The 18057-nt window shown below is 37.3% G+C and overlaps 3 protein-coding genes across 4 annotated transcripts in view; 1 reads left to right on the top strand and 2 right to left on the bottom strand.

The window, feature by feature from the left end:
• Positions 1–3469, top strand: part of selenol (selenoprotein L) — a 9818-nt gene extending 6349 nt beyond the window's left edge. The window contains exons 9-11 of one of the 2 annotated variants that reach the window (XM_016475294.1): positions 930–1067; positions 2044–2180; positions 2590–3469. In XM_016475294.1, the coding sequence (XP_016330780.1) occupies positions 930–1067; positions 2044–2163 (258 nt within the window). In that variant the 3' untranslated portion in view covers positions 2164–2180; positions 2590–3469. Of the gene's footprint in view, positions 1–929; positions 1068–2043 lie in introns of both variants that reach the window. The other variant, XM_016475293.1, reaches the window with a different exon arrangement.
• A 1252-nt stretch (positions 3470–4721) lies between these two features.
• LOC107679676 (C-type lectin domain family 11 member A-like) lies at positions 4722–10990 on the bottom strand. Its single transcript, XM_016475295.1, has 4 exons — positions 10482–10990; positions 9212–9323; positions 8599–8790; positions 4722–5190 (listed from the first exon to the last, which is right to left on the bottom strand). The coding sequence occupies exons 1-4, from the start codon at positions 10590–10592 to the stop codon at positions 4793–4795; spliced, it is 813 nt and encodes a 270-aa protein (XP_016330781.1). The 5' UTR covers positions 10593–10990; the 3' UTR covers positions 4722–4792.
• An 894-nt stretch (positions 10991–11884) lies between these two features.
• On the bottom strand, positions 11885–17758 carry LOC107679684 (uncharacterized protein C1orf198 homolog). The gene is made up of 5 exons (XM_016475312.1): positions 17415–17758; positions 15233–15283; positions 14832–15145; positions 14152–14371; positions 11885–13312 (listed from the first exon to the last, which is right to left on the bottom strand). The coding sequence occupies exons 1-5, from the start codon at positions 17727–17729 to the stop codon at positions 13256–13258; spliced, it is 957 nt and encodes a 318-aa protein (XP_016330798.1). The 5' UTR covers positions 17730–17758; the 3' UTR covers positions 11885–13255.
• Between the last annotated feature and the right edge of the window lie 299 nt (positions 17759–18057).

Below are 18057 nucleotides of genomic sequence, written 5' to 3'. Positions count from 1 at the left end.
CACCAAATCAATTTGTCTTTGAACATGTCAGAAAAAAAATTAGACTTGCGAGTTTTGAACAGTGAGTAAACTCGCAATTGCGAGAAAAAAGTCAGAATTGTTAGATAAAAAGTCAAAATTTTTGTTATTGTTTTTTTCATTTGCAGACACAGGCTTCCAGATAAGATCATTAATGTTATTGGCTTAAAAAAAACTTCTCTTATTTGTTGAGCAATTTAGACATTCTTTTTCCCAGTGTAATATATCAATGTAATTAACTTTCTGGGTTTTGTTTTGCTTTGCTTTGCTTTTGTTTTGTTTTGTTGTTTGTGTAGAATTTAGACATTCTTTTCCCCAGTGTAATATATAAATGTAATTAACTTTCTGGGTGTTGTTTTGTTTTGTTTTTTTGATTTGCTTTGCTTTGCTTTTGTTTTGTTTAGTTTTGTTGTTTGTGTAGAATTTAGACATTATTTTTCCCAGTGTAATATATAAATGTAATTAACTTTCTGGGTGTTTTTTTGTTTTTGTTTTGTTTTGTTTGTGTAGAATTTGCTGAATTATGTTGTAATTGAGACATGCAAGTAAATAAATAATAATTTATTAATTCCCACAGTTTATTAATCTGATAAATCATAGCCACATTGTATTAATTCATTACCACAGTTTATTAATTTGTTCCCTTGTATCTACGAATTAGTTCAATTAAAATGAGGGAAGAAAGTAGTACAACATTGCCACAATTAGCTAAAATGAGGGAACAAATGAATAAGTCATAGGAACAAATTCTTAATTCGTGGCCATGATACCTTTATGATTATTACTCTATGATTTTTTGTTTTGAGCCCACGTGTCATATCCAGGACTCTGTATATTTGATCTTAACAGTAGTTTAACATTGATCATATGTGTAGATGTGTGCTGATTGGTCTGTTTATGACGGGTCACAGGTGTATCAAGCGTTCGGTCTGGGTTCATCCATCAGCAAGGTGATGAAGTTTAAGTTAATGCTCCACTACTCTGAAATTCTGGTGATGAACCGACAGTTACCCGATGTGCCACCTCAGTTCATCGATGATCTTTTTCAGGTGACACTCAAACATTTATTACAAATATCACACACAGAACAAAAGAATAAAACTCTTGACTTGGGAAATGAGTTGCATTTCTTTCCATGAGTTTGTTATTACCCAGATTTTATGGCATAAGGGCAGTAAAAGGAAGAATGTCAGACTGCATATAGGGCCAGTTAAACAATGAGAGTATCATAAATTTCACTTCTTCAGCTCAAATCATGCAACAAAACTGTATTTTGCAGGCTGGTCTAGTTATGCAATAGAATCGAGACATATTAATGTATCTTTCCACAAATAAGATATACCTTGTTGTCTAATTTTGGCTCAGAATTATTTACTTTTTCACCTGTGTCAAATAGATATTCAATTCATTGTTTTAAAAAGCTGTTTTTAATTATTACATTTTAATTAACAAAAACATAAATGTGTCCTACAGCCTGTTACTGTATTATTTTACCCTGTTAAAAAATATTACATTCCTTAAAATTGTGACACCCAAGAAATAACATCATTTGAACCCTTTATACAGCATGGCCTAGACAAGTAGCTAGGTAAATAATTCTGATATAGTTTATTTACATTTTGTCTATTTATGCAATACAATGCAGTCACATAAATCAGGGCTTAAACTGCATTTAGATAAAAAAAAACAAAAAACAGCTGCATTTAGATGATGCATTTAAAGGTTGCAGAAATTATAAACCATGTAAAACCAGAAGAAAATAAAACTGCTAATATAGTATTTCGTAAACAATCAGGATTTTCTGAAGGTTACACTACTTTTTTTAATTAACTTTTTTGTTGAATGAGAAGAAAAATGGCTTTAAGAGATTCATGCTATTCATGGAATGTGCCAAATCCATTAAAACAAATTCCAAACATTGCATAATACTCAGTGATAGAATAAACATTTACCTCCCTGTAGTCTAGGACTCTTGAAAATGGATTAAAAGCCCTCTCTCTCTCTCTCTCTCTCTCTCTTTCTCAGATGGGTGGCGATTTTGTGCTGGACCAGGGTGGTAAAGCGATATTTTCCTACCAGTGTAAAAGCCCTGTGGACAGACCATCAGTTCCACAGATTCTGGCTGCCGTCTCTGCTCATTCTTAGCATTCCTGGAGAAAAAGGTCTTTTATGTTTTGTCTTTCTAGCATGTTAAACTGCTTGACTTGCTTCCTTGCCATCCTGATAAGAAGTTCCAGTTCCTGAAAAGTTATACTCGTTCATGTTCATGCCAGACGCCATTTAGAACGATGGCCAAAATAAAGTTTGTAAAATTAGCCATTCCAGACCCTCAATTTGGCATGGAAGGAGGTCTGTTCTTTTCCAATGCACATTTTGGCCTGAATGTGTGATTTTACTTATCTGTAAAATGTAAAAATGAGAAGCTACTGTATTACTGTGAGACTCATACTAAAGGAAATATGAAACGGATATCATCTCAGGGTATTTAGGACACTAACTCCATTAGTCTATAGTAAACAATATGTGTGAAGACACTGTCACTGATTCCAGGCCTTTAATGTGTTGCTTTAGGTTGGCTCCACAGATAGACAGCTCCCCCAGAGGTTGTATGGATGAAGATCTGACTCAAACTCATACACTTATGAAGAGTCATTTCTGATGGACATTTACACCCTCTGGTCATCACAGCTTCTCAGCTGTTGAGTTACAGTAGCACAGACCTGTCTGACCTCTATTTCACTCAATAACCTGTGTCTTAATTAAATTAACCCAGATTATTAACTTAATTTTTTTTACATACATTTTTTAAATACATTTTACAATTATACAAGACATATGAAATGAAAGAATCGTATTAAGCTGTTTAACTATACTATTTACTGTGAATGTTAAATGTTTACAAAAATAAAAATAAAATATATATAGGTTGGAATTTCTTTGATTATTGAAATCCACATTAAGTAAAGAGATGCATGTCGGCCAGAATGAGAATGGAGATTTATCCACCTTTCAGCATAGCTCAAGAGTCCTATTTCACTGTTAACCTGCTTCAGTAGTTGCCAAGTGATTCAAGCTTTGAAAACAAATACTTTAAAGGGTTGAAACAACAAGCTGTGATTCTAAAGAATTTTCGAACAATAAAGAACAAAACAAAAACAAATTTCTTCTACGGTTTTGAACACACGTCTAAAACAGCACTAATGTCATGTCAGAACCAAGGCAAAAGTAGACCACCCTTGGAATAATACAAACATTAAACATCAAAAAGATTAAATAATTTATTATATTTTAGTATGTTTTCATATGTCCATGATCTTCAAACCTTTGTTATTACAAATATTTCCAGTACTGGCTTTAAGATCTCATGAATATCTAAGTTTTGTGAATTTTAGTCTATTACCTTTAAAGCCATCTACAGTATAGGCTGTTGTATTTTTTGTAAAGTTTGTTAACTTTTAGCAGATATGTTTTTTTATATATATATATATATATATACACACACACACACATTTAAGGGGGTCTGAATACTTTCCGTACCCACTGTATATATATATATATATATATATATATACAGTATTTCTCTTACGCACTACAATATACGATCCCTCTGGTGAATCCTATCCCCTTTCCTCAAAGTCTGTTCAAGTGTGCTATCTTGAGCTAGTAGTAGACTAACTACTTTGCTTGCTAACTGAAAATACTTAGAAAGAGACTTTTTTTAATTTGACCATTTTTATGTAATATGTAATTTAAAAGGCATTAACATTTTTCATGAATACAGAGTAAAAACGATTTAGAGTGAGGCAGCGCATAAAACTTTTCTCAACCAATGGAATTGCTTTGGGATTCAAGGGGGACAGGAGGTTAAAGGGTTAGTTCACCCAAAAATGAAAATTAGCCCATAAATGACTCACCCTCAAGGCATCCTAGGTGTATATGACTTTCTTCTTTCAGACGAATCCAGTCGGAGTTATATAAAAAATTGTCTTTGATCTTCCAAGCTCTTTAATGGCACTCAATGGGTGTTGCAGTGCATCAGTCGAAAAGAAGTGAAATAAAAAGCGCCCATCCATAATAAAAAGTCTCACATGGCTCCGGGGGGTGAACAAAGTCCTCCTGTAGCGAATCAATGCGTTTTAGTAAGAAAAATAACCATATTTATAACGTAATCGCTACAGGAGGACTTTGTTCACCCCCCGGAGCCATGTGAGACTCTTTTTATCATGGATGGGTGCTTTTTATTTCACTTCTTTTGGACTGATAGACTGCAACACCCGCTGACTGCCATTAAACAGCTTGGTAGGATCATTAAATTCACTGGCCCTAATTTTACCTGTGCAACAACTGTTTTTGAAACAGTTAATAAATGCTCTTGATATACTTATATACCCCCGGTTTTACAGATAAGGCTTAAGCTAGTCCCAGACTAAAATGCATGTTTGAGCTGTCTCAACAAGGATGATCAGAAGAAATGGACAGCACCTGAGTTAAATATATGAGTGTCACAGCAAAGGGTCTGAATACTTAGGACCATGTGATATTTCAGTTTTTCTTTTTTAATAAATCTGCAAAAATTTCAACAATTCTGTGTTTTTCTGTCAATATGGGGTGCTGTGTGTACATTAATGAGGAAAAAAAAGTTAACTTAAATGATTTTAGCAAATGGCTGCAATATAACAAAGAGTGAAAAATTGAAGGGGGTCTGAATACTTTCCGTACCCACTGTATATATATATAATATCTTAATTAGAAGCCATTTAGGAATTTATCAAGGTCAAACATCAAACTCGCACAGATAATACATGCGTCTTTCACAGTAGGTGTCCCACCAGTCTCCATCATCTGAGGACATGGCTACACAGTTCTCTCGTTTCCCACCATCTGGCTGGCTTGATAGGAAGTGCTTCCTCCATTGGAAGTAAGTGACACGAGTTGTGTCCTCAAATAGGTAGAGGCCTTCAGAGCGCTCATCACTGATCCCAAGCCACACAGGCCAGTTTCCATGGAATACTGATTTCACATATTCAGCCAAAGCTTCCTGCTCCTTGCGATCTCGTGGCATAGCCATGCGTCCTCCCCGCTCCTGACATTTCTGGGATGCATCTGTGTAGTTCTCATATGCACGGTATGCCAGGAAGCATTTATAACCAATTTTATGGCCTTTCTGGCAGCCTGGAACCACAAAGTCATTTTCATCATATTTTAATAAAGTAAAGCACACAGAAGTTCAAAGATTATGAGTGTCATGTAGAGTACTTTGCTGTCATATTAACAAGATTTGCCCAAGTAGTACACATTCCTGGACCAACAACCTTTCCAGTCCTGGAACATTACTATTAAACAGTACAATTTTAGCATTAAGCTTCTTTAGATCCTAATCAAAAGATCAGAACCAGAATATTCAGCATGTGTGGTTCTCTATAACATTAAGATCTCAATTAGGGATTGGCATTAGGAGTTTTTTTTTTTTTTTTTTAGGAAAGCATCGGAATAGGGACTGGAGTTTAGGTAAAGGTTCAAATTTTACAACTAGGTATATCGTTGGGATTAATGTTTAGGGTAGGAAATTGGAGTTAGGCATTAATGTTAGAGGGTGTTGGAAGGACAGAAATCAGAAATGGAGATTAAGGGTCAAGGTTTAAACTAGGGTTTGGAGTTAGAATTGTAAGTTTGGGGCTGGAAGGATTGGAGGTAAGGCTGCAGGGTTAGGATTAGGTTAGGTCAGGGGTGTCCAATCCTGTTCCTGGCGAGCCACCTTCCAGCAGAATTTAGCTCTAGCCCTTACTAAACACACCTGAACCAGCCAATCAAGGTCTTCAGGATCAATAGAAACTTCCAGGAAAGTGTGCTTGAACTAAACTCTGCAGGAAAGTGACCCTCCAGGAGCAGGATTGGTAAGGAAAATGATAGGGGCTGGAGGGGATCGATCGCAGGGTTAAGGCCCCAGTATACTCACGGCAAAGTTCTCTGCTGTTCTTTGCTTAGGGTTAAAAAGAAGTCTAAAAAGAAGTTGCAAGTACCTTTGCAGCAGTATACTATTAACATCCTGAAACTGCCTACACTGTTGGGATCGGTGTTTAGGTGAATATGTAAATATGTGCTGCACACTTTCCATTCAAAAATAAACACAAAATGAAAATGACAGCAGTGAAAAAAAAACAGCCATTAAGAAATCATCTAATTATAGCTATGTGGATATATTTGCACAAGCTCTCCAGTGTGTTCATGTCTTCACTTGAGTCTGTCCTGGACTGACTGATCAGAAGAAATAAATCGGAGATGATTTCCACATCAAAGAGTGGAGCCCAGAACACACCTTCCAATTATGTAGTCAGAACAGTGGTTGTTCGAAGGTGTTTTTCAGTCAGAGCAAACCTTACAGAGAGTTTGCTTTGGCAAGCTGTTTTGAACACCCGAAATTAACTCCAGATGAAATTTGTTTTGTCATCATTTTGTTTGAAACCAGTTCGTTCTTCGATTGAAGTATACTGGGGCCTTGAGGGGGTTAGAGTTCATGGTTATGGTGAGAGATAGAAAGACTGGAAGGGGTTGAAAGAATAGGAATTGTGTAACATGAAGGGATGGAGGTCAGATTTTGGTTTTGAAAGTTGCGGGTGAAGAGGGTTTAAGAGGTCGAGCTTCTTATTAAACAACAATTTTGCCCTGAATTTAGGGTAGTTTAGGGATAGGTTTGGATAGTCCTCCAAAAGCTGGTCGCCTGGCCAGACTGAGCATTTGGGGGAGAAGGGCCTTAGAAAGAGAAGTGACCAAGAACCTGATGATCACTCTGACTCCAGAAATCCTGTGTGGAGATAGGACAAAGTTCCAGAAGGACACCCATCACTGCAGCACTCCACCGATCTGGGCTTTAAGGCAGAATCGCTAGACAGAAGTCTAAACACGTGAAAGCCCAGAGAATCTTGTTCTTCACCGTCTGAGAGTCCTTCAGGTGCTTTTTTGCAAACTTCAAGTGGGCTTTCACGTGTTTAGACTTCCGTCAGTCAGAGTGACCATCGGGTTCTTGGTCACTTCTCTTACTAAGGCCCTTCTCCCCCGATTGCTCAGTCTGACCAGGCGACCAGCTTTTGGAAGAGTCCTGATTGTGCCAAACTTCTTCCATTTGAGAATTATGGAGCCCACTGTGCTCTTGGGAACCTTCAGTGCAGAATAATTTTTTTTGTGGCCTTCCCTAGATCTGTGCATTTCAACAATCCTGTCTCTGAGCTCTGTAGGCAGTTCCTTTGACCTCATGGCTTGGTTTTTGCTCTAATTTGCATTGTCAGCTGTGAGGCCTTTTATAGAGAGGTGTGTGCCTTTCCAAAACAAATAATTTATTTTACCACAGGTAGAAACATCTCAGCAACGATCAAGAGAAATGGGAGGCACCTGAGCTAAATTTCAAGTGTTGTGGCAAAGGGTCTGAATACATGGTAAATGTGATGTTTCAGTATTTTTCTTTTTAATTAATTTCCAAACATTTCTAAAATTCTGTTTTCACTTTGTCATTATGGGGCACTGACTGTAGATCAAGAAGAAAAATATGAATTTAAACGATTGTAGTATCAGGCTGCAACATAAGAAAATTGAAAAAAGTGAAGGGGGTCTGAATACTTTCCGAAAACACTGTATATAGCACTAAACTGGAAACACTTGTGTGAAGGCAAAAGTCTAATCTGAAAAGTCTAAAGCCTAATCTGGCTCATTTCTACAGGTTTTCCAAGAGCCTAGTTTTCCACAAGGTTTAACAGTTCACCAGGAAACAAAAGCTGTGTTAACAAGTTCCGGGTGTAACCCCTCTTATTCTATTCCACTCACTTGCGCCAGCGTTTCTGGCATGGGAGGCGGGTGCTAACAAGGACGCTAAAGACTGCAGCCTCTAGCATCAGTCGCTAGTGCACCCCTTGAGATAAGGGGAGTGATGTTTACCTGCACAGTGTTTTCTTTGGGGTATTTTGAATTTAAAAGAGATGTGTTCACATGTTTATCCACGGCATACAAAGAAAGTTCTATTTTCCGATCTTGAGCGACCCTCTGGATTCTGTGTGATTTCATTTAATTAGAAGGGTGTCCTCTGAAATACCTTACTGAGAAGGAAATCAGGTAAATATGTGACATTTAACATTTAACAAAACATAACTGTGATTGGTCACTTTTCAGATGACCTCTTCCTGACTAAGTGAGCAATCGTTGGCAATTTCAGTGGCTATAGAGCCCAAACCTTATGTCGTTAAACCATGGTCTGGCTCCATGAGACTAGAATTAGGATTAGGGATGGGATGGATTTATGACTATAACTTGACTACACTTGACATTGTTCCAGGTCCAACAAAGGGTGTTAATCCCACTTGTCCTGCCTTGGTGCCAAATAACCTTATGGATTGGGTCATCGTGAACAGTGGGTTTAACTTGAGATACTGCCCTTGAAATAAACTGTTACCACCTTACTTTATAGTTGGTAAGCTCCTCAGTAGTGAAAACATGGATTCTTTAAGCACAAATAGATTTCCCACTATTGACTACAATGCCCTTTATAGCCCGCAACTATGAGCCAAAGTTAAAGACAGTAGAGAACACACTAACCCTCTAGTCGTCCAATTTCTTTGCGATTGTCCTTGCAGTAGGACGAGACTAGTTGAATAGCATCCTCAGTGTCGCCTAGTCTATTCTCAAGTCGTGACATTCTTTCCAACAGTTGTGTAACTTTAATGTCCAATGTGTAATGTCCCACATTAAGCCTGTGGATAGCCTGATCCATCGCTGCCAGTCTAGACACTGCAAAAATGTATAAATAGACAAATGTGAATCAAGTCTTTCATTAGTCAGCTATGCTGCATACCAGTGAATGAATAGAATATCAAGAAACTGTGTTGTGGAGGGGGAAGGGGTTGACAAGGTAGCTGAAGATATAGACAGTCTGGATTCTTGAAGAGCCTTCAATAGCAGTTTCTTAGATAGAATCTTAGTGAGTTCATCAAAAGACTTAAATTATACCCAGAGTATTAAATATTACCATACTAACAAGCCTTCATGTCATGTCAGGACAAACAACACCTTCATTTGTGCAAGTAAAGACACAGGCTGTTATTGCAAGTGAAATATATGCAAATATACATTCCGTTGTATTGGTTTTGGCTTGCATTTCTGGCACTTCAAATGGAAGTGTGTAAGTGAAGTGAGTGTCTTGTTAACGCACGGATGTAGTTGTAAGTGCTCTCCATTTCAGAGACGGCAGTGGTGGGTTCAGGTTCTATGATGTCTGGAGTGTCCCCTCGCCCTCTAACCATCTCCTCATTGAACACTCTCGCCTGTAGAATTGAACGACAACAAAACCACCATCAAAACCAGACTTAAAGCTGGAATTCACTACACAACCTCTGCCCATATTTTTGCCCCAATTTACACTCTGAAAGAGTCAACACTAGTTGGCAAAATTCAGAGCCAGTCAACAGATTTTGAGCAATCACAGATTTCACAGAAAATTGCATAATATATGATGACCACAGACTTTGATTTTTTTAGCCTCAGACTATGAATCCATTCATCGGCAGGGAATCAAACATATTTAATAATTTTAGCCGATTGTAGAACAAATAATGTTTTTGTTGGTCGTCGGTCTCCTAGCAACTAAGCGCATATTTCTGTGTGGGTTTGTGTGACCCTTAGTTATAAAGTGTATGATGCCCAGTTTTTCTCTGTAACCATTTACAACATAGCCAAATATATGATGCCTGGTGGTTTGAAATCTGTTCAGATTTTAAAAGTTGCATAGAGTATTCCAGCCTTTGCCCGATACAGAATGCACATGCAGAATCACACTGGATTTCATGGCCAGGTACTTAAAGAGTTAGTTCACCCACAAATGAAAATTTAGACTGTTTTACTCACCCTCGAAGCATCCTAGGTGTATATGACTTTCTTCTTTCAGACGAATCCAGTTGGAGTTATATTAAAAATTGTCCTGGCTATTCCAAGCTCTATCATTGCAGTCAGCGGGTGTTGCAGTAGAACAGTCCACAAGTTGTCAAATATGGGTGAACTAACCCTTTAATGCTTCTTAAGTAATGTGATTGCTATTTGAGGATGTATTGTAGCAACCAGAAATGAATGCCCTTGACTTTGTTCCCACTTTATAAATGCAGATGCATGTTGAACTAGTTTCATCATTCCAAAGCAATACAGTAACCCCAAGTAGAAAACCATAGTGTTCATGGTAGCATCATGGTACAGTGATGGCATCATATGGTAATACCCTGGTACTTTGATGTATTTCAAGGTATTTACATAATACTCTAAGGCACTTAAAAGAATACCATTCAATTAGCATCATGGTAGGTTTTCAAAGACGCATTTTGTAAGTGAAACTTATTACAAAATTGTTTCAATGGAAATCATTGAGTTCATATATTAAGTTATATTAAACAGTAATTGGATCAATTCCCACGAAGTAAATGTAGAATCTTAACCTGAAACAGATCAGCTGTTGTGATGGCCGGTCTCGTGGTGTTCTCGCCAGAGTAACAGGAAGACAGAGCGCCGAAGCCCACTACAGCCGCCAGAATCACTGTTAGAGTCATCTCCACTTGAAATCACTTCACTTCATAAATCCCTTTCTTCTTTTCAGCCAGCTCTGTTTTATTGCATATATACACAACTCCTGATGTTCACTCAACAGCAACCTTCTCTCCTCCTTTCACATTGCTTTCAACTGTCTCGCTCTATCGTTCACCTCTATACAGCTGTTTTGTTTTAGCCTCCTCCCTCTCTGCAGCTGGCGGACACTTTCCCTCCTCCTCCTTTCACCTTGTCTGAAAGATTATTTTTTCTTTCTCTCTCTCTCTCCCTCCTTCTGTTTTCTTTCTTTCAGCTGCTTCACCCTGAGAGTTTTATACCCAAACACAGGATTTTATTCTTTTTTTAATTCCTCCCACTTCCATTCTTTGTGCTAACATAGCAGTTTTACTGACACAGCTCTTTCTCCCTCTTTCATAAACATTTAAACAGATATTCATTTTCTTGCCCAAGACTCAGCTTTCTGTGATTTTTTTTTATGCTTTTGTCCTTTGGGAACATGCTGTTCTCTGGAAGTCAATAGTGGCCGAATGACAGGAAAATGATGAACGTCTCATTACCAGCCGAGTCCTGTCTCCACACATGGAAGAAATTTGGATTTCTCGACCTCTAAACAGGACACTTCTCTCTTTCTTGCTCACTTCCTCTGGAGGAGACTTTGGAAGGGAGTTCGATCTAAGAAAGGAGTTTTGCCCAAAAGAATCCAGTTCATTACATAAAGTCTAACTAAGCAAATCTCTCCCAGATGACTGTGTCTAGACATTATACGGTACAAGAAACAGATAAACAGCTTAGATGTCTACCTTTGACAAATAAGAGTTAGAAAGAACTCCAAAACATTGGCTATCTATTATTGTTAGACTGATCTAATCCACCTATAAACTGAACTCCTTTAAAATAATCCAGATATAGCAGCCAGTCAGGAACCGGAACACTGTGTGTTATGGATATAATCAGATGTTACCCAAAAAAACTTTCAATGTTAAATGACCTCTTGGAAAACTACAGGGCCACTTTCCAGTCAGAAACTAACAAGGCCTTTTTTAAAACGTGGTGCAATAGCGTCAATACCCCCAAATAAAAATGATTGCCTGAGGAAATAAAACGTATTCGGAGCATTTTGAAAATGCCACATGTGACCAATTACATTACATCCAACGGTTATATTTTACTAAAATAACACTGGGGGCAGTGAAGTGACAAAAGGCAGAAAACTGTCATGGGATTTATGAGTAGAGCTCCATCTTTCTGTTTTCAATTACTACCAGGCAAGAGAAGAATGAGACAAACAACAAGAGTTAGTGTACTTCTTTTATTGTACTTCTCTTCCATTACAGATACATAAATGCATAAATACTGGCTCCAGGCCACGCATTTCGTATTCAACAAAACCATCTCGCAACAAAGCTCCAAAAATGATTCCTACCCTTGAACCCTAGTTAGTTTAGCCCTGCATCATGCGACAGACAAGTACGTGAACGCTTCTGGTGTCGATTTCACACATCCAAAATCAAGCATTCTGAAAAACATCAAACGCAAGTGATCAGCAAGTTAATTCAACTATTCAGCTGACCTGAACAATAGAACATTCAGTTTCAGTTAACTCTATCACCCCCTTGAGTTCTGGAGTTCGTTAATGCCGCAGTAATACAATAACACCCATTTTTTTAATGTTGCATCCACATTTGCCGTACTTGCATTGAGTATGTTTCGGGCCTAACAACCAATGGAGATTTGAACTATTGCTTTAAGTTACTAAGCCACCTCTGGAGTACTGGGCTAAGAGACAAAGAAAGGAAGCATTTAGGAGAATGAGGAGAAAAGTCAATGATTCACGTCAACGCATACAATGAAAGTAGCACGCATATAAAAGGTCTACAAAACAAGCAAGGCGCAAAGACATCTCCTCAAAACCATGCTAGCACTACGGTGTCTCATTTAGGTCCTTATCAATAAATGTACAGTGAAGCATCTTAACACTAGTATTGAGGTCTAGATAAATATAGATACAAAATGATGGCAGTGACGGTGATGTGGCATTCACACTATAGTGGATTTAGTGTGGATCTGAGTGATTAATGCATCTTCCAAACTTCTGTAAACACGCACTTGAGTCCGAAAACGGGGTTTTGGGTTTGTTTTCATGTGAACCACAGTATGGTTTGTGGTTGATGGGAATGCAATCCAGAAGTGGGCTGGTACTAATTAAGTATATTGTGCCATTTTGGTAGTAACATCAAACAAAAATCAAAACATTGTTCTGCAACTTTAAAGATTTCAAACTTTGTTGCCTGGATACAAGGGATAAATAACTTTTGGTTGTTCTAATGTTGATGGTGAAAGAATTTTTGCGCAACATACCACAGTTTAGAATAACAGTAACAGTGGGAAAGCAGATCAACAGGGCCAGGAGAGTAGAGCCAAAGGGTTCTGACTCGAGCAAATGTACCAAGTGTGAAATCAACTAAAGAAAAATCCTACCCGTTGTATCATAGCTCATGCTTCCAGTAACCAGTGAGATACAGTTTAATACAGTCGTAGAGATATTGATGCACTATAAATACACTACTAAAGCGTTTGGATTTAAAAGGAAAGTGTTCTGTAGTGTTGGGTTTGTGGTGCTTGCAGGTCCTGTCATCTGGAATGGGTTCTTCAGGATATTCAAGCGTTACCAGTTGTCCAAGAAGTCAAATCCAGTCTTCAGGATATTACTGCTTGTGTTGAACTGAAAAAAGGAAATACAACAATTTACGTGTTGTCAGTGGTTAAAATGTTTGTAACAAAAAAAAAATCTAATTTAGAAATTTCTATAATTTAAGTTATTTTATATAACTTTTAAATATATATTTCAAAACGTGCAAATTCTTACACATACTTTTTGTATTCATGTTGGTTTTGGTTTTAAAAAACTTTTTTCTTCATAAAAACCTCAAATTATCTAATATTATATCTCACTGATACAATTTTCTGTTTTGGATCACATGATTTTGATTCGTCTTATTATTACATCATATAAGCAGTTTTGTTTCAATATTTTACATTTTTTCTAAGAAGTAATAATACAAGATCCAAACTTCTTAAGCTTTTTTTTTTAAACTTCTCTTTGAAGAACACGATTAATTTAAGCATTTTCTGATGCATTCTCATTTTTCATTTTGATACACTCTTAAAAATAATGGTTCCAAAAGAGGATTTTGGCAGTGATGCCATTTTGGGTTCCCCAAAGAACCCTTCAGTCAGCAGTTCTTAAAATAATCATTTCTTTTTCCAGAATAAAGAACATTTTTGTGCAATGAAAAGTTCTATGAATGTTAACATGTTCTTCATGGAACTACAGATGCCAGAACCTTTATTTTTAAAAATGTATCAAGACAGTTTATGATTATGGACTTTATGCCACCAAAACACAAAATATTAAAACATGCAATTCATTCAATTAACTGTATGTATGAATTTCATTTTAATGTACTGAATTAATAATATAATTATCATCAAAGCATTTACCCACACACAACTGTCTGTCTTTATCTAACTACATGAAATGAAGGTGAAATTCCATCCAACCTGTGAGAAGGTAGGACTTTCTGCCTTGTCGGCATCTTTGACTGTGCTGTTGGACTGAGAGGAAGACCTGGTGACCAGACCAGGACTGAACACATCATTCATAGTGCTTACAGAAGGAAGAGTGCTCTGGGCCCTTTCCCAGCCTTCCTCTGAGGACGACACGGGAGCAGGAGGTGTCGCGGTCACGCTGATCGCCACAGGGGTCACGCTGATGGGAACGCTTGTGTTGAACTGAAAAAAGGAAATACAACAATTTACGTGTTGTCAGTGGTTAAAATGTTTGTAACAAAAAAAACCTAATTTAGAAATTTCTATAATTTAAGTTATTTTATATAACTTTTAAATATATATTTCAAAACGTGCCAATTCTTACACATACTTTTTGTATTCATGTTGGTTTTGGTTTTAAAAAACATTTTTTTTAACTGACCTAACGTCTTCATAAAAACCTCAAATTATCTAATATATCTCTTTGATACAATTTTCTGTTTTGGATCACATGATTTTGATTCATCTTATTATTACATCATAAAAGCAGTTTTGTTTAAATATTTTACATTTTTTCTAAGAAGTAATAATACAAGATCCAAACTTCTTAAGCTTTTTTTTTTAAGCTTCTCTTTGAAGAACACGATTAATTTAAGCATTTTCTGATGCATTCTCATTTTTCATTTTGATACACTCTTAAAAATAATGGTTGAACCGGCCGCGAGGCAGGCGCATCCTCTGACTCCCTCGGCCCAGACTCTGACCTCAGGTACGACGGCAAAGGCTTCTCTCCTTTCTCCAGAGACTTGATCTGGCTGGGCGTCAGCGACTGAAACTCAGCCTTCTCGCCCTCTAGCCGCGAGCGTTCGGCGCTGATCTTCCAGAAGGACGACTCGTCATTGCTGGGCAGCTTGGTATTCTGAGAGGGCTTGGGTTTGGATTCGTTAGCTGAGGAGGGAACGGCCAGTTCTGGGGCACCGGAGATGATGCTGAAATCCATCTGACTCTGTTAGGAAGGGACGGGCTGAATCACATTTGTTTGCTCTTTGCTAGCAAATTGAAAATGTATTTTTAGCAGAGGTGGCCTACTTACCTTGGTCTCCCAAGAGAAGGGAGCCGAGTGCTCATCTTGCCAAGTTAAGTCCTTGAAATAAAAGAGACAGAGATGTGAATAGGCCATAAGATGTGACATCACTCCTTTAAGCCCCGTTCACGCTGCCAGCGACTTTTTCGCTGTATGTCACTAGACTCCATGCTGTGAAGACGCTTGTGGGCGCTCCTACTGCTGTCGCTCTAATGTTATTGGTAGACTGCACGTCTGGACATATATATAAAATGCAATCACAAACTATACATTGCCGGTAAAACTAAGATATAATTCTATTATGACTAGGAATTAGACTTAAAAGAAATAAAAGTACCATTCTGCTGTTGGAGAGTGTTATTATATAAACTACAGCAGTGCTCGTGCATTAAATCATTAACCAGTGCTAAACTACTCACTGCATCATGTAATTAACAACTCGAACCAGCAATGTATGAATCAAACTCACTTAGACAGCCAACAGTTTCTTTTCTATGCATAATTTTTTTTAAATCCATGTATGTGGTTACAGTACAATCATATAAAACAGTGAAATCGCGAAATCTGCTGTTCATTTGCATAAAGTAAAAAAAATTTTAAAGGTCACATATTGTACACCTTTCGAAATTGTATAAATTATTATTATTTTTATTTACTTGATTAATTATATTTTTTATTATTATATTTACTCACAATTTCTACCTAATAAAAATGTTGCTGTTTGGCATTACTAGAAAAATGTTGATCCATTCATTTCCAGATCTAGAAATCTGGTGTAATTTGGTGCATTTTAATGCTTGTTTTTGACTTATTTTAAACCATTTTAAGTCATCTTGAGGCTCCCGTTTAAGGTTTGCTGAGGCCTCTGGCAAACTTTGGAAAACTTTTGCCCTGTTAAAGGTCCCATATTTTACACCTTTCTGAAGTTTTATTTTAGCTTTTGATGTCCTTAAGAATATATATTTGCGGTATAAGTACCAAAAACCATCTCAATATATTTTTACAGCTCCTCAGGTCGATTTTGGCCTGTCTAATTAATATTCATGAGCCTCTCTTCTAATTGGCCTGTTGTTTTTTTGAGTGACGCACGGCCAGGCCAACCACAGGTAACTAGGGTCAGCCGACGCAGTGTTGCCAGACGTACGATAATTATCGTATTTGTACTTGCTACATAAGGGCTCAAAATATCATCTTGTTGTGAAGTTGGGTGCACAGACCTCAGTTATCGTGAAAAAAGCAAGGAAATTTCAGTTTTGACAATATGGGACCTTTAACACACCCACAATCTGTCGCCAACAGTCACTGTCGCTCGTGTCGCCAACTCTCCATTGAAAATTAATGGGAGCATGTCGCTGTGTCGCTGGCAGTGTGAAGGGTGCTTTGCCATTTCTGCATTGAACAGGGTTAGAAATACAGGAGTACTCAAAAAAAAAAAAAAGATAAACCAGACTATCACAAAATATAATACATAATTTGCAAATGTGGCACAGATTTCTTTAATAAGTGGTTCATAGATATTTAGTAAATAGTTGAATTTATCAATATTTGGTAGAGACTTCTTTCATAAACATTGTTAATATGTAGAATTCTAAGAGATTTGTTTGGTGAACTGAATGAAGATATTCAAAAATGATTTTTTAGTAAAGTTTAACTTGTTTAGTAAGCTGTTTAATGTACAGATATTTGAAATATCTGACATACACTGAGAGATTTTAAGTATAGTTGATAAGAGATTTAAGTAAACAGTTTAACAAATAGAACCGAGAGGTTTGTCTTTTAAACTAATCTTTATATATTTGACATAGAAGTTTAACAAGTGAAAAACTAACTCAAATTTGACTATTGTTGAAGTTAATACTTTAATGAATATATATATTTCACTTTTTTAGCAGCTGGTTTAATAACATTTTTGTTTAGTAAACGGTTTTATTTTGACTTACATTATTTGGCACATGAACAAGTATAATATTATATAAAATTAAAAAAAATCAATTAAATGTAACGAGAAGTAAAAGAAAAACAATAATTAATAGCAGACAGGAGGTTTGTTGTTATTTGTTCATATCATAATGTAACGTTAACTGTTTTGGATTGACAAACCCTTTATTACTAGAGCAAACCCAAAGCAAGTCTACACTGAACCAACAATAACAGCTCTAACTTAACACATGACAGTCCCACACATCAGCACCTCTTCTCCGAAGTGAACAGTCTTCTGTCCGGTCTGGAGCAGTAGTTTCGGGAAGCAGATCAGCTCTTCTCGCTCCACCCGGTGCATCGCGTACCGAGCCCGGATCCGCGGGTCCATCATCCCGTTGTCTATCGCCGTGTCCTGTTCGACCGGACTCATCTGATCCCAAGCAGAACCGTACCTCTCCTTTATCTTTTCCCTCTCCTCCACGATCTTACGGGCCATGGAGTTGATGGAGGAGAAATATTCCATCTTTTTGGCCTCCGTAAGGAGCGGATGGTCCGCCGCAGACCCTGCCGTCGCCGCGGCCGCCATTTCCTCAACAGCGCTGACGTACACAAAAGACTTTTATTCTGTTTTCAGGTTAAAGTGTATCTTCAAAATGATACATTTGGGTGGAATGTAACTTTGTGGACATGTACAAGCAAAAACACATACATAAATGGTTTTCCCATTCCCAACCTTTCTAGTCGTTAATTTTAATATGCTCATCAAGGCTGCATTTATTTGACCAAAAATGCAGTAAAAACAGTACTATTGTTAATTATTATTACAAATTAAAATAACGGTTTTCCGTACTAATCCTCTTCCGTAGTTTTCTATTTTTAATATACTTCAAAGTCTGATGTATTCCTGTGATAGC

This window comes from Sinocyclocheilus anshuiensis, unplaced genomic scaffold (genome assembly GCF_001515605.1).
Source record: "Sinocyclocheilus anshuiensis isolate Anshui unplaced genomic scaffold, SAMN03320099.WGS_v1.1 scaffold280, whole genome shotgun sequence".
Classification (NCBI taxonomy): Eukaryota; Metazoa; Chordata; class Actinopteri; order Cypriniformes; family Cyprinidae; genus Sinocyclocheilus; species Sinocyclocheilus anshuiensis.
Note: the sequence above shows the minus strand (reverse complement) of the source record. Positions and strands in the feature narration are given on the sequence as shown.

Coding starts and splice junctions, on each gene's coding strand:
- LOC107679676 (XM_016475295.1), bottom strand. CDS start 10,592: ATGACTCTAACAGTGATTCTGGCGGCTGTAGTGGGCTTCGGCGCTCTG. Junction 9,324..10,481: donor CAACAGCTGATCTGTTTCAG/GTTAAGATTCTA, acceptor TCAATTCTACAG/GCGAGAGTGTTCAATGAGGA. Junction 5,191..8,598: donor AGAAATTGGACGACTAGAGG/GTTAGTGTGTTC, acceptor TTGTGGTTCCAG/GCTGCCAGAAAGGCCATAAA.
- LOC107679684 (XM_016475312.1), bottom strand. CDS start 17,729: ATGGCGGCCGCGGCGACGGCAGGGTCTGCGGCGGACCATCCGCTCCTT. Junction 15,284..17,414: donor CTGTTCACTTCGGAGAAGAG/GTGCTGATGTGT, acceptor TTTTATTTCAAG/GACTTAACTTGGCAAGATGA. Junction 13,313..14,151: donor AAAGTCCTACCTTCTCACAG/GTTGGATGGAAT, acceptor TCCTTTTTTCAG/TTCAACACAAGCAGTAATAT.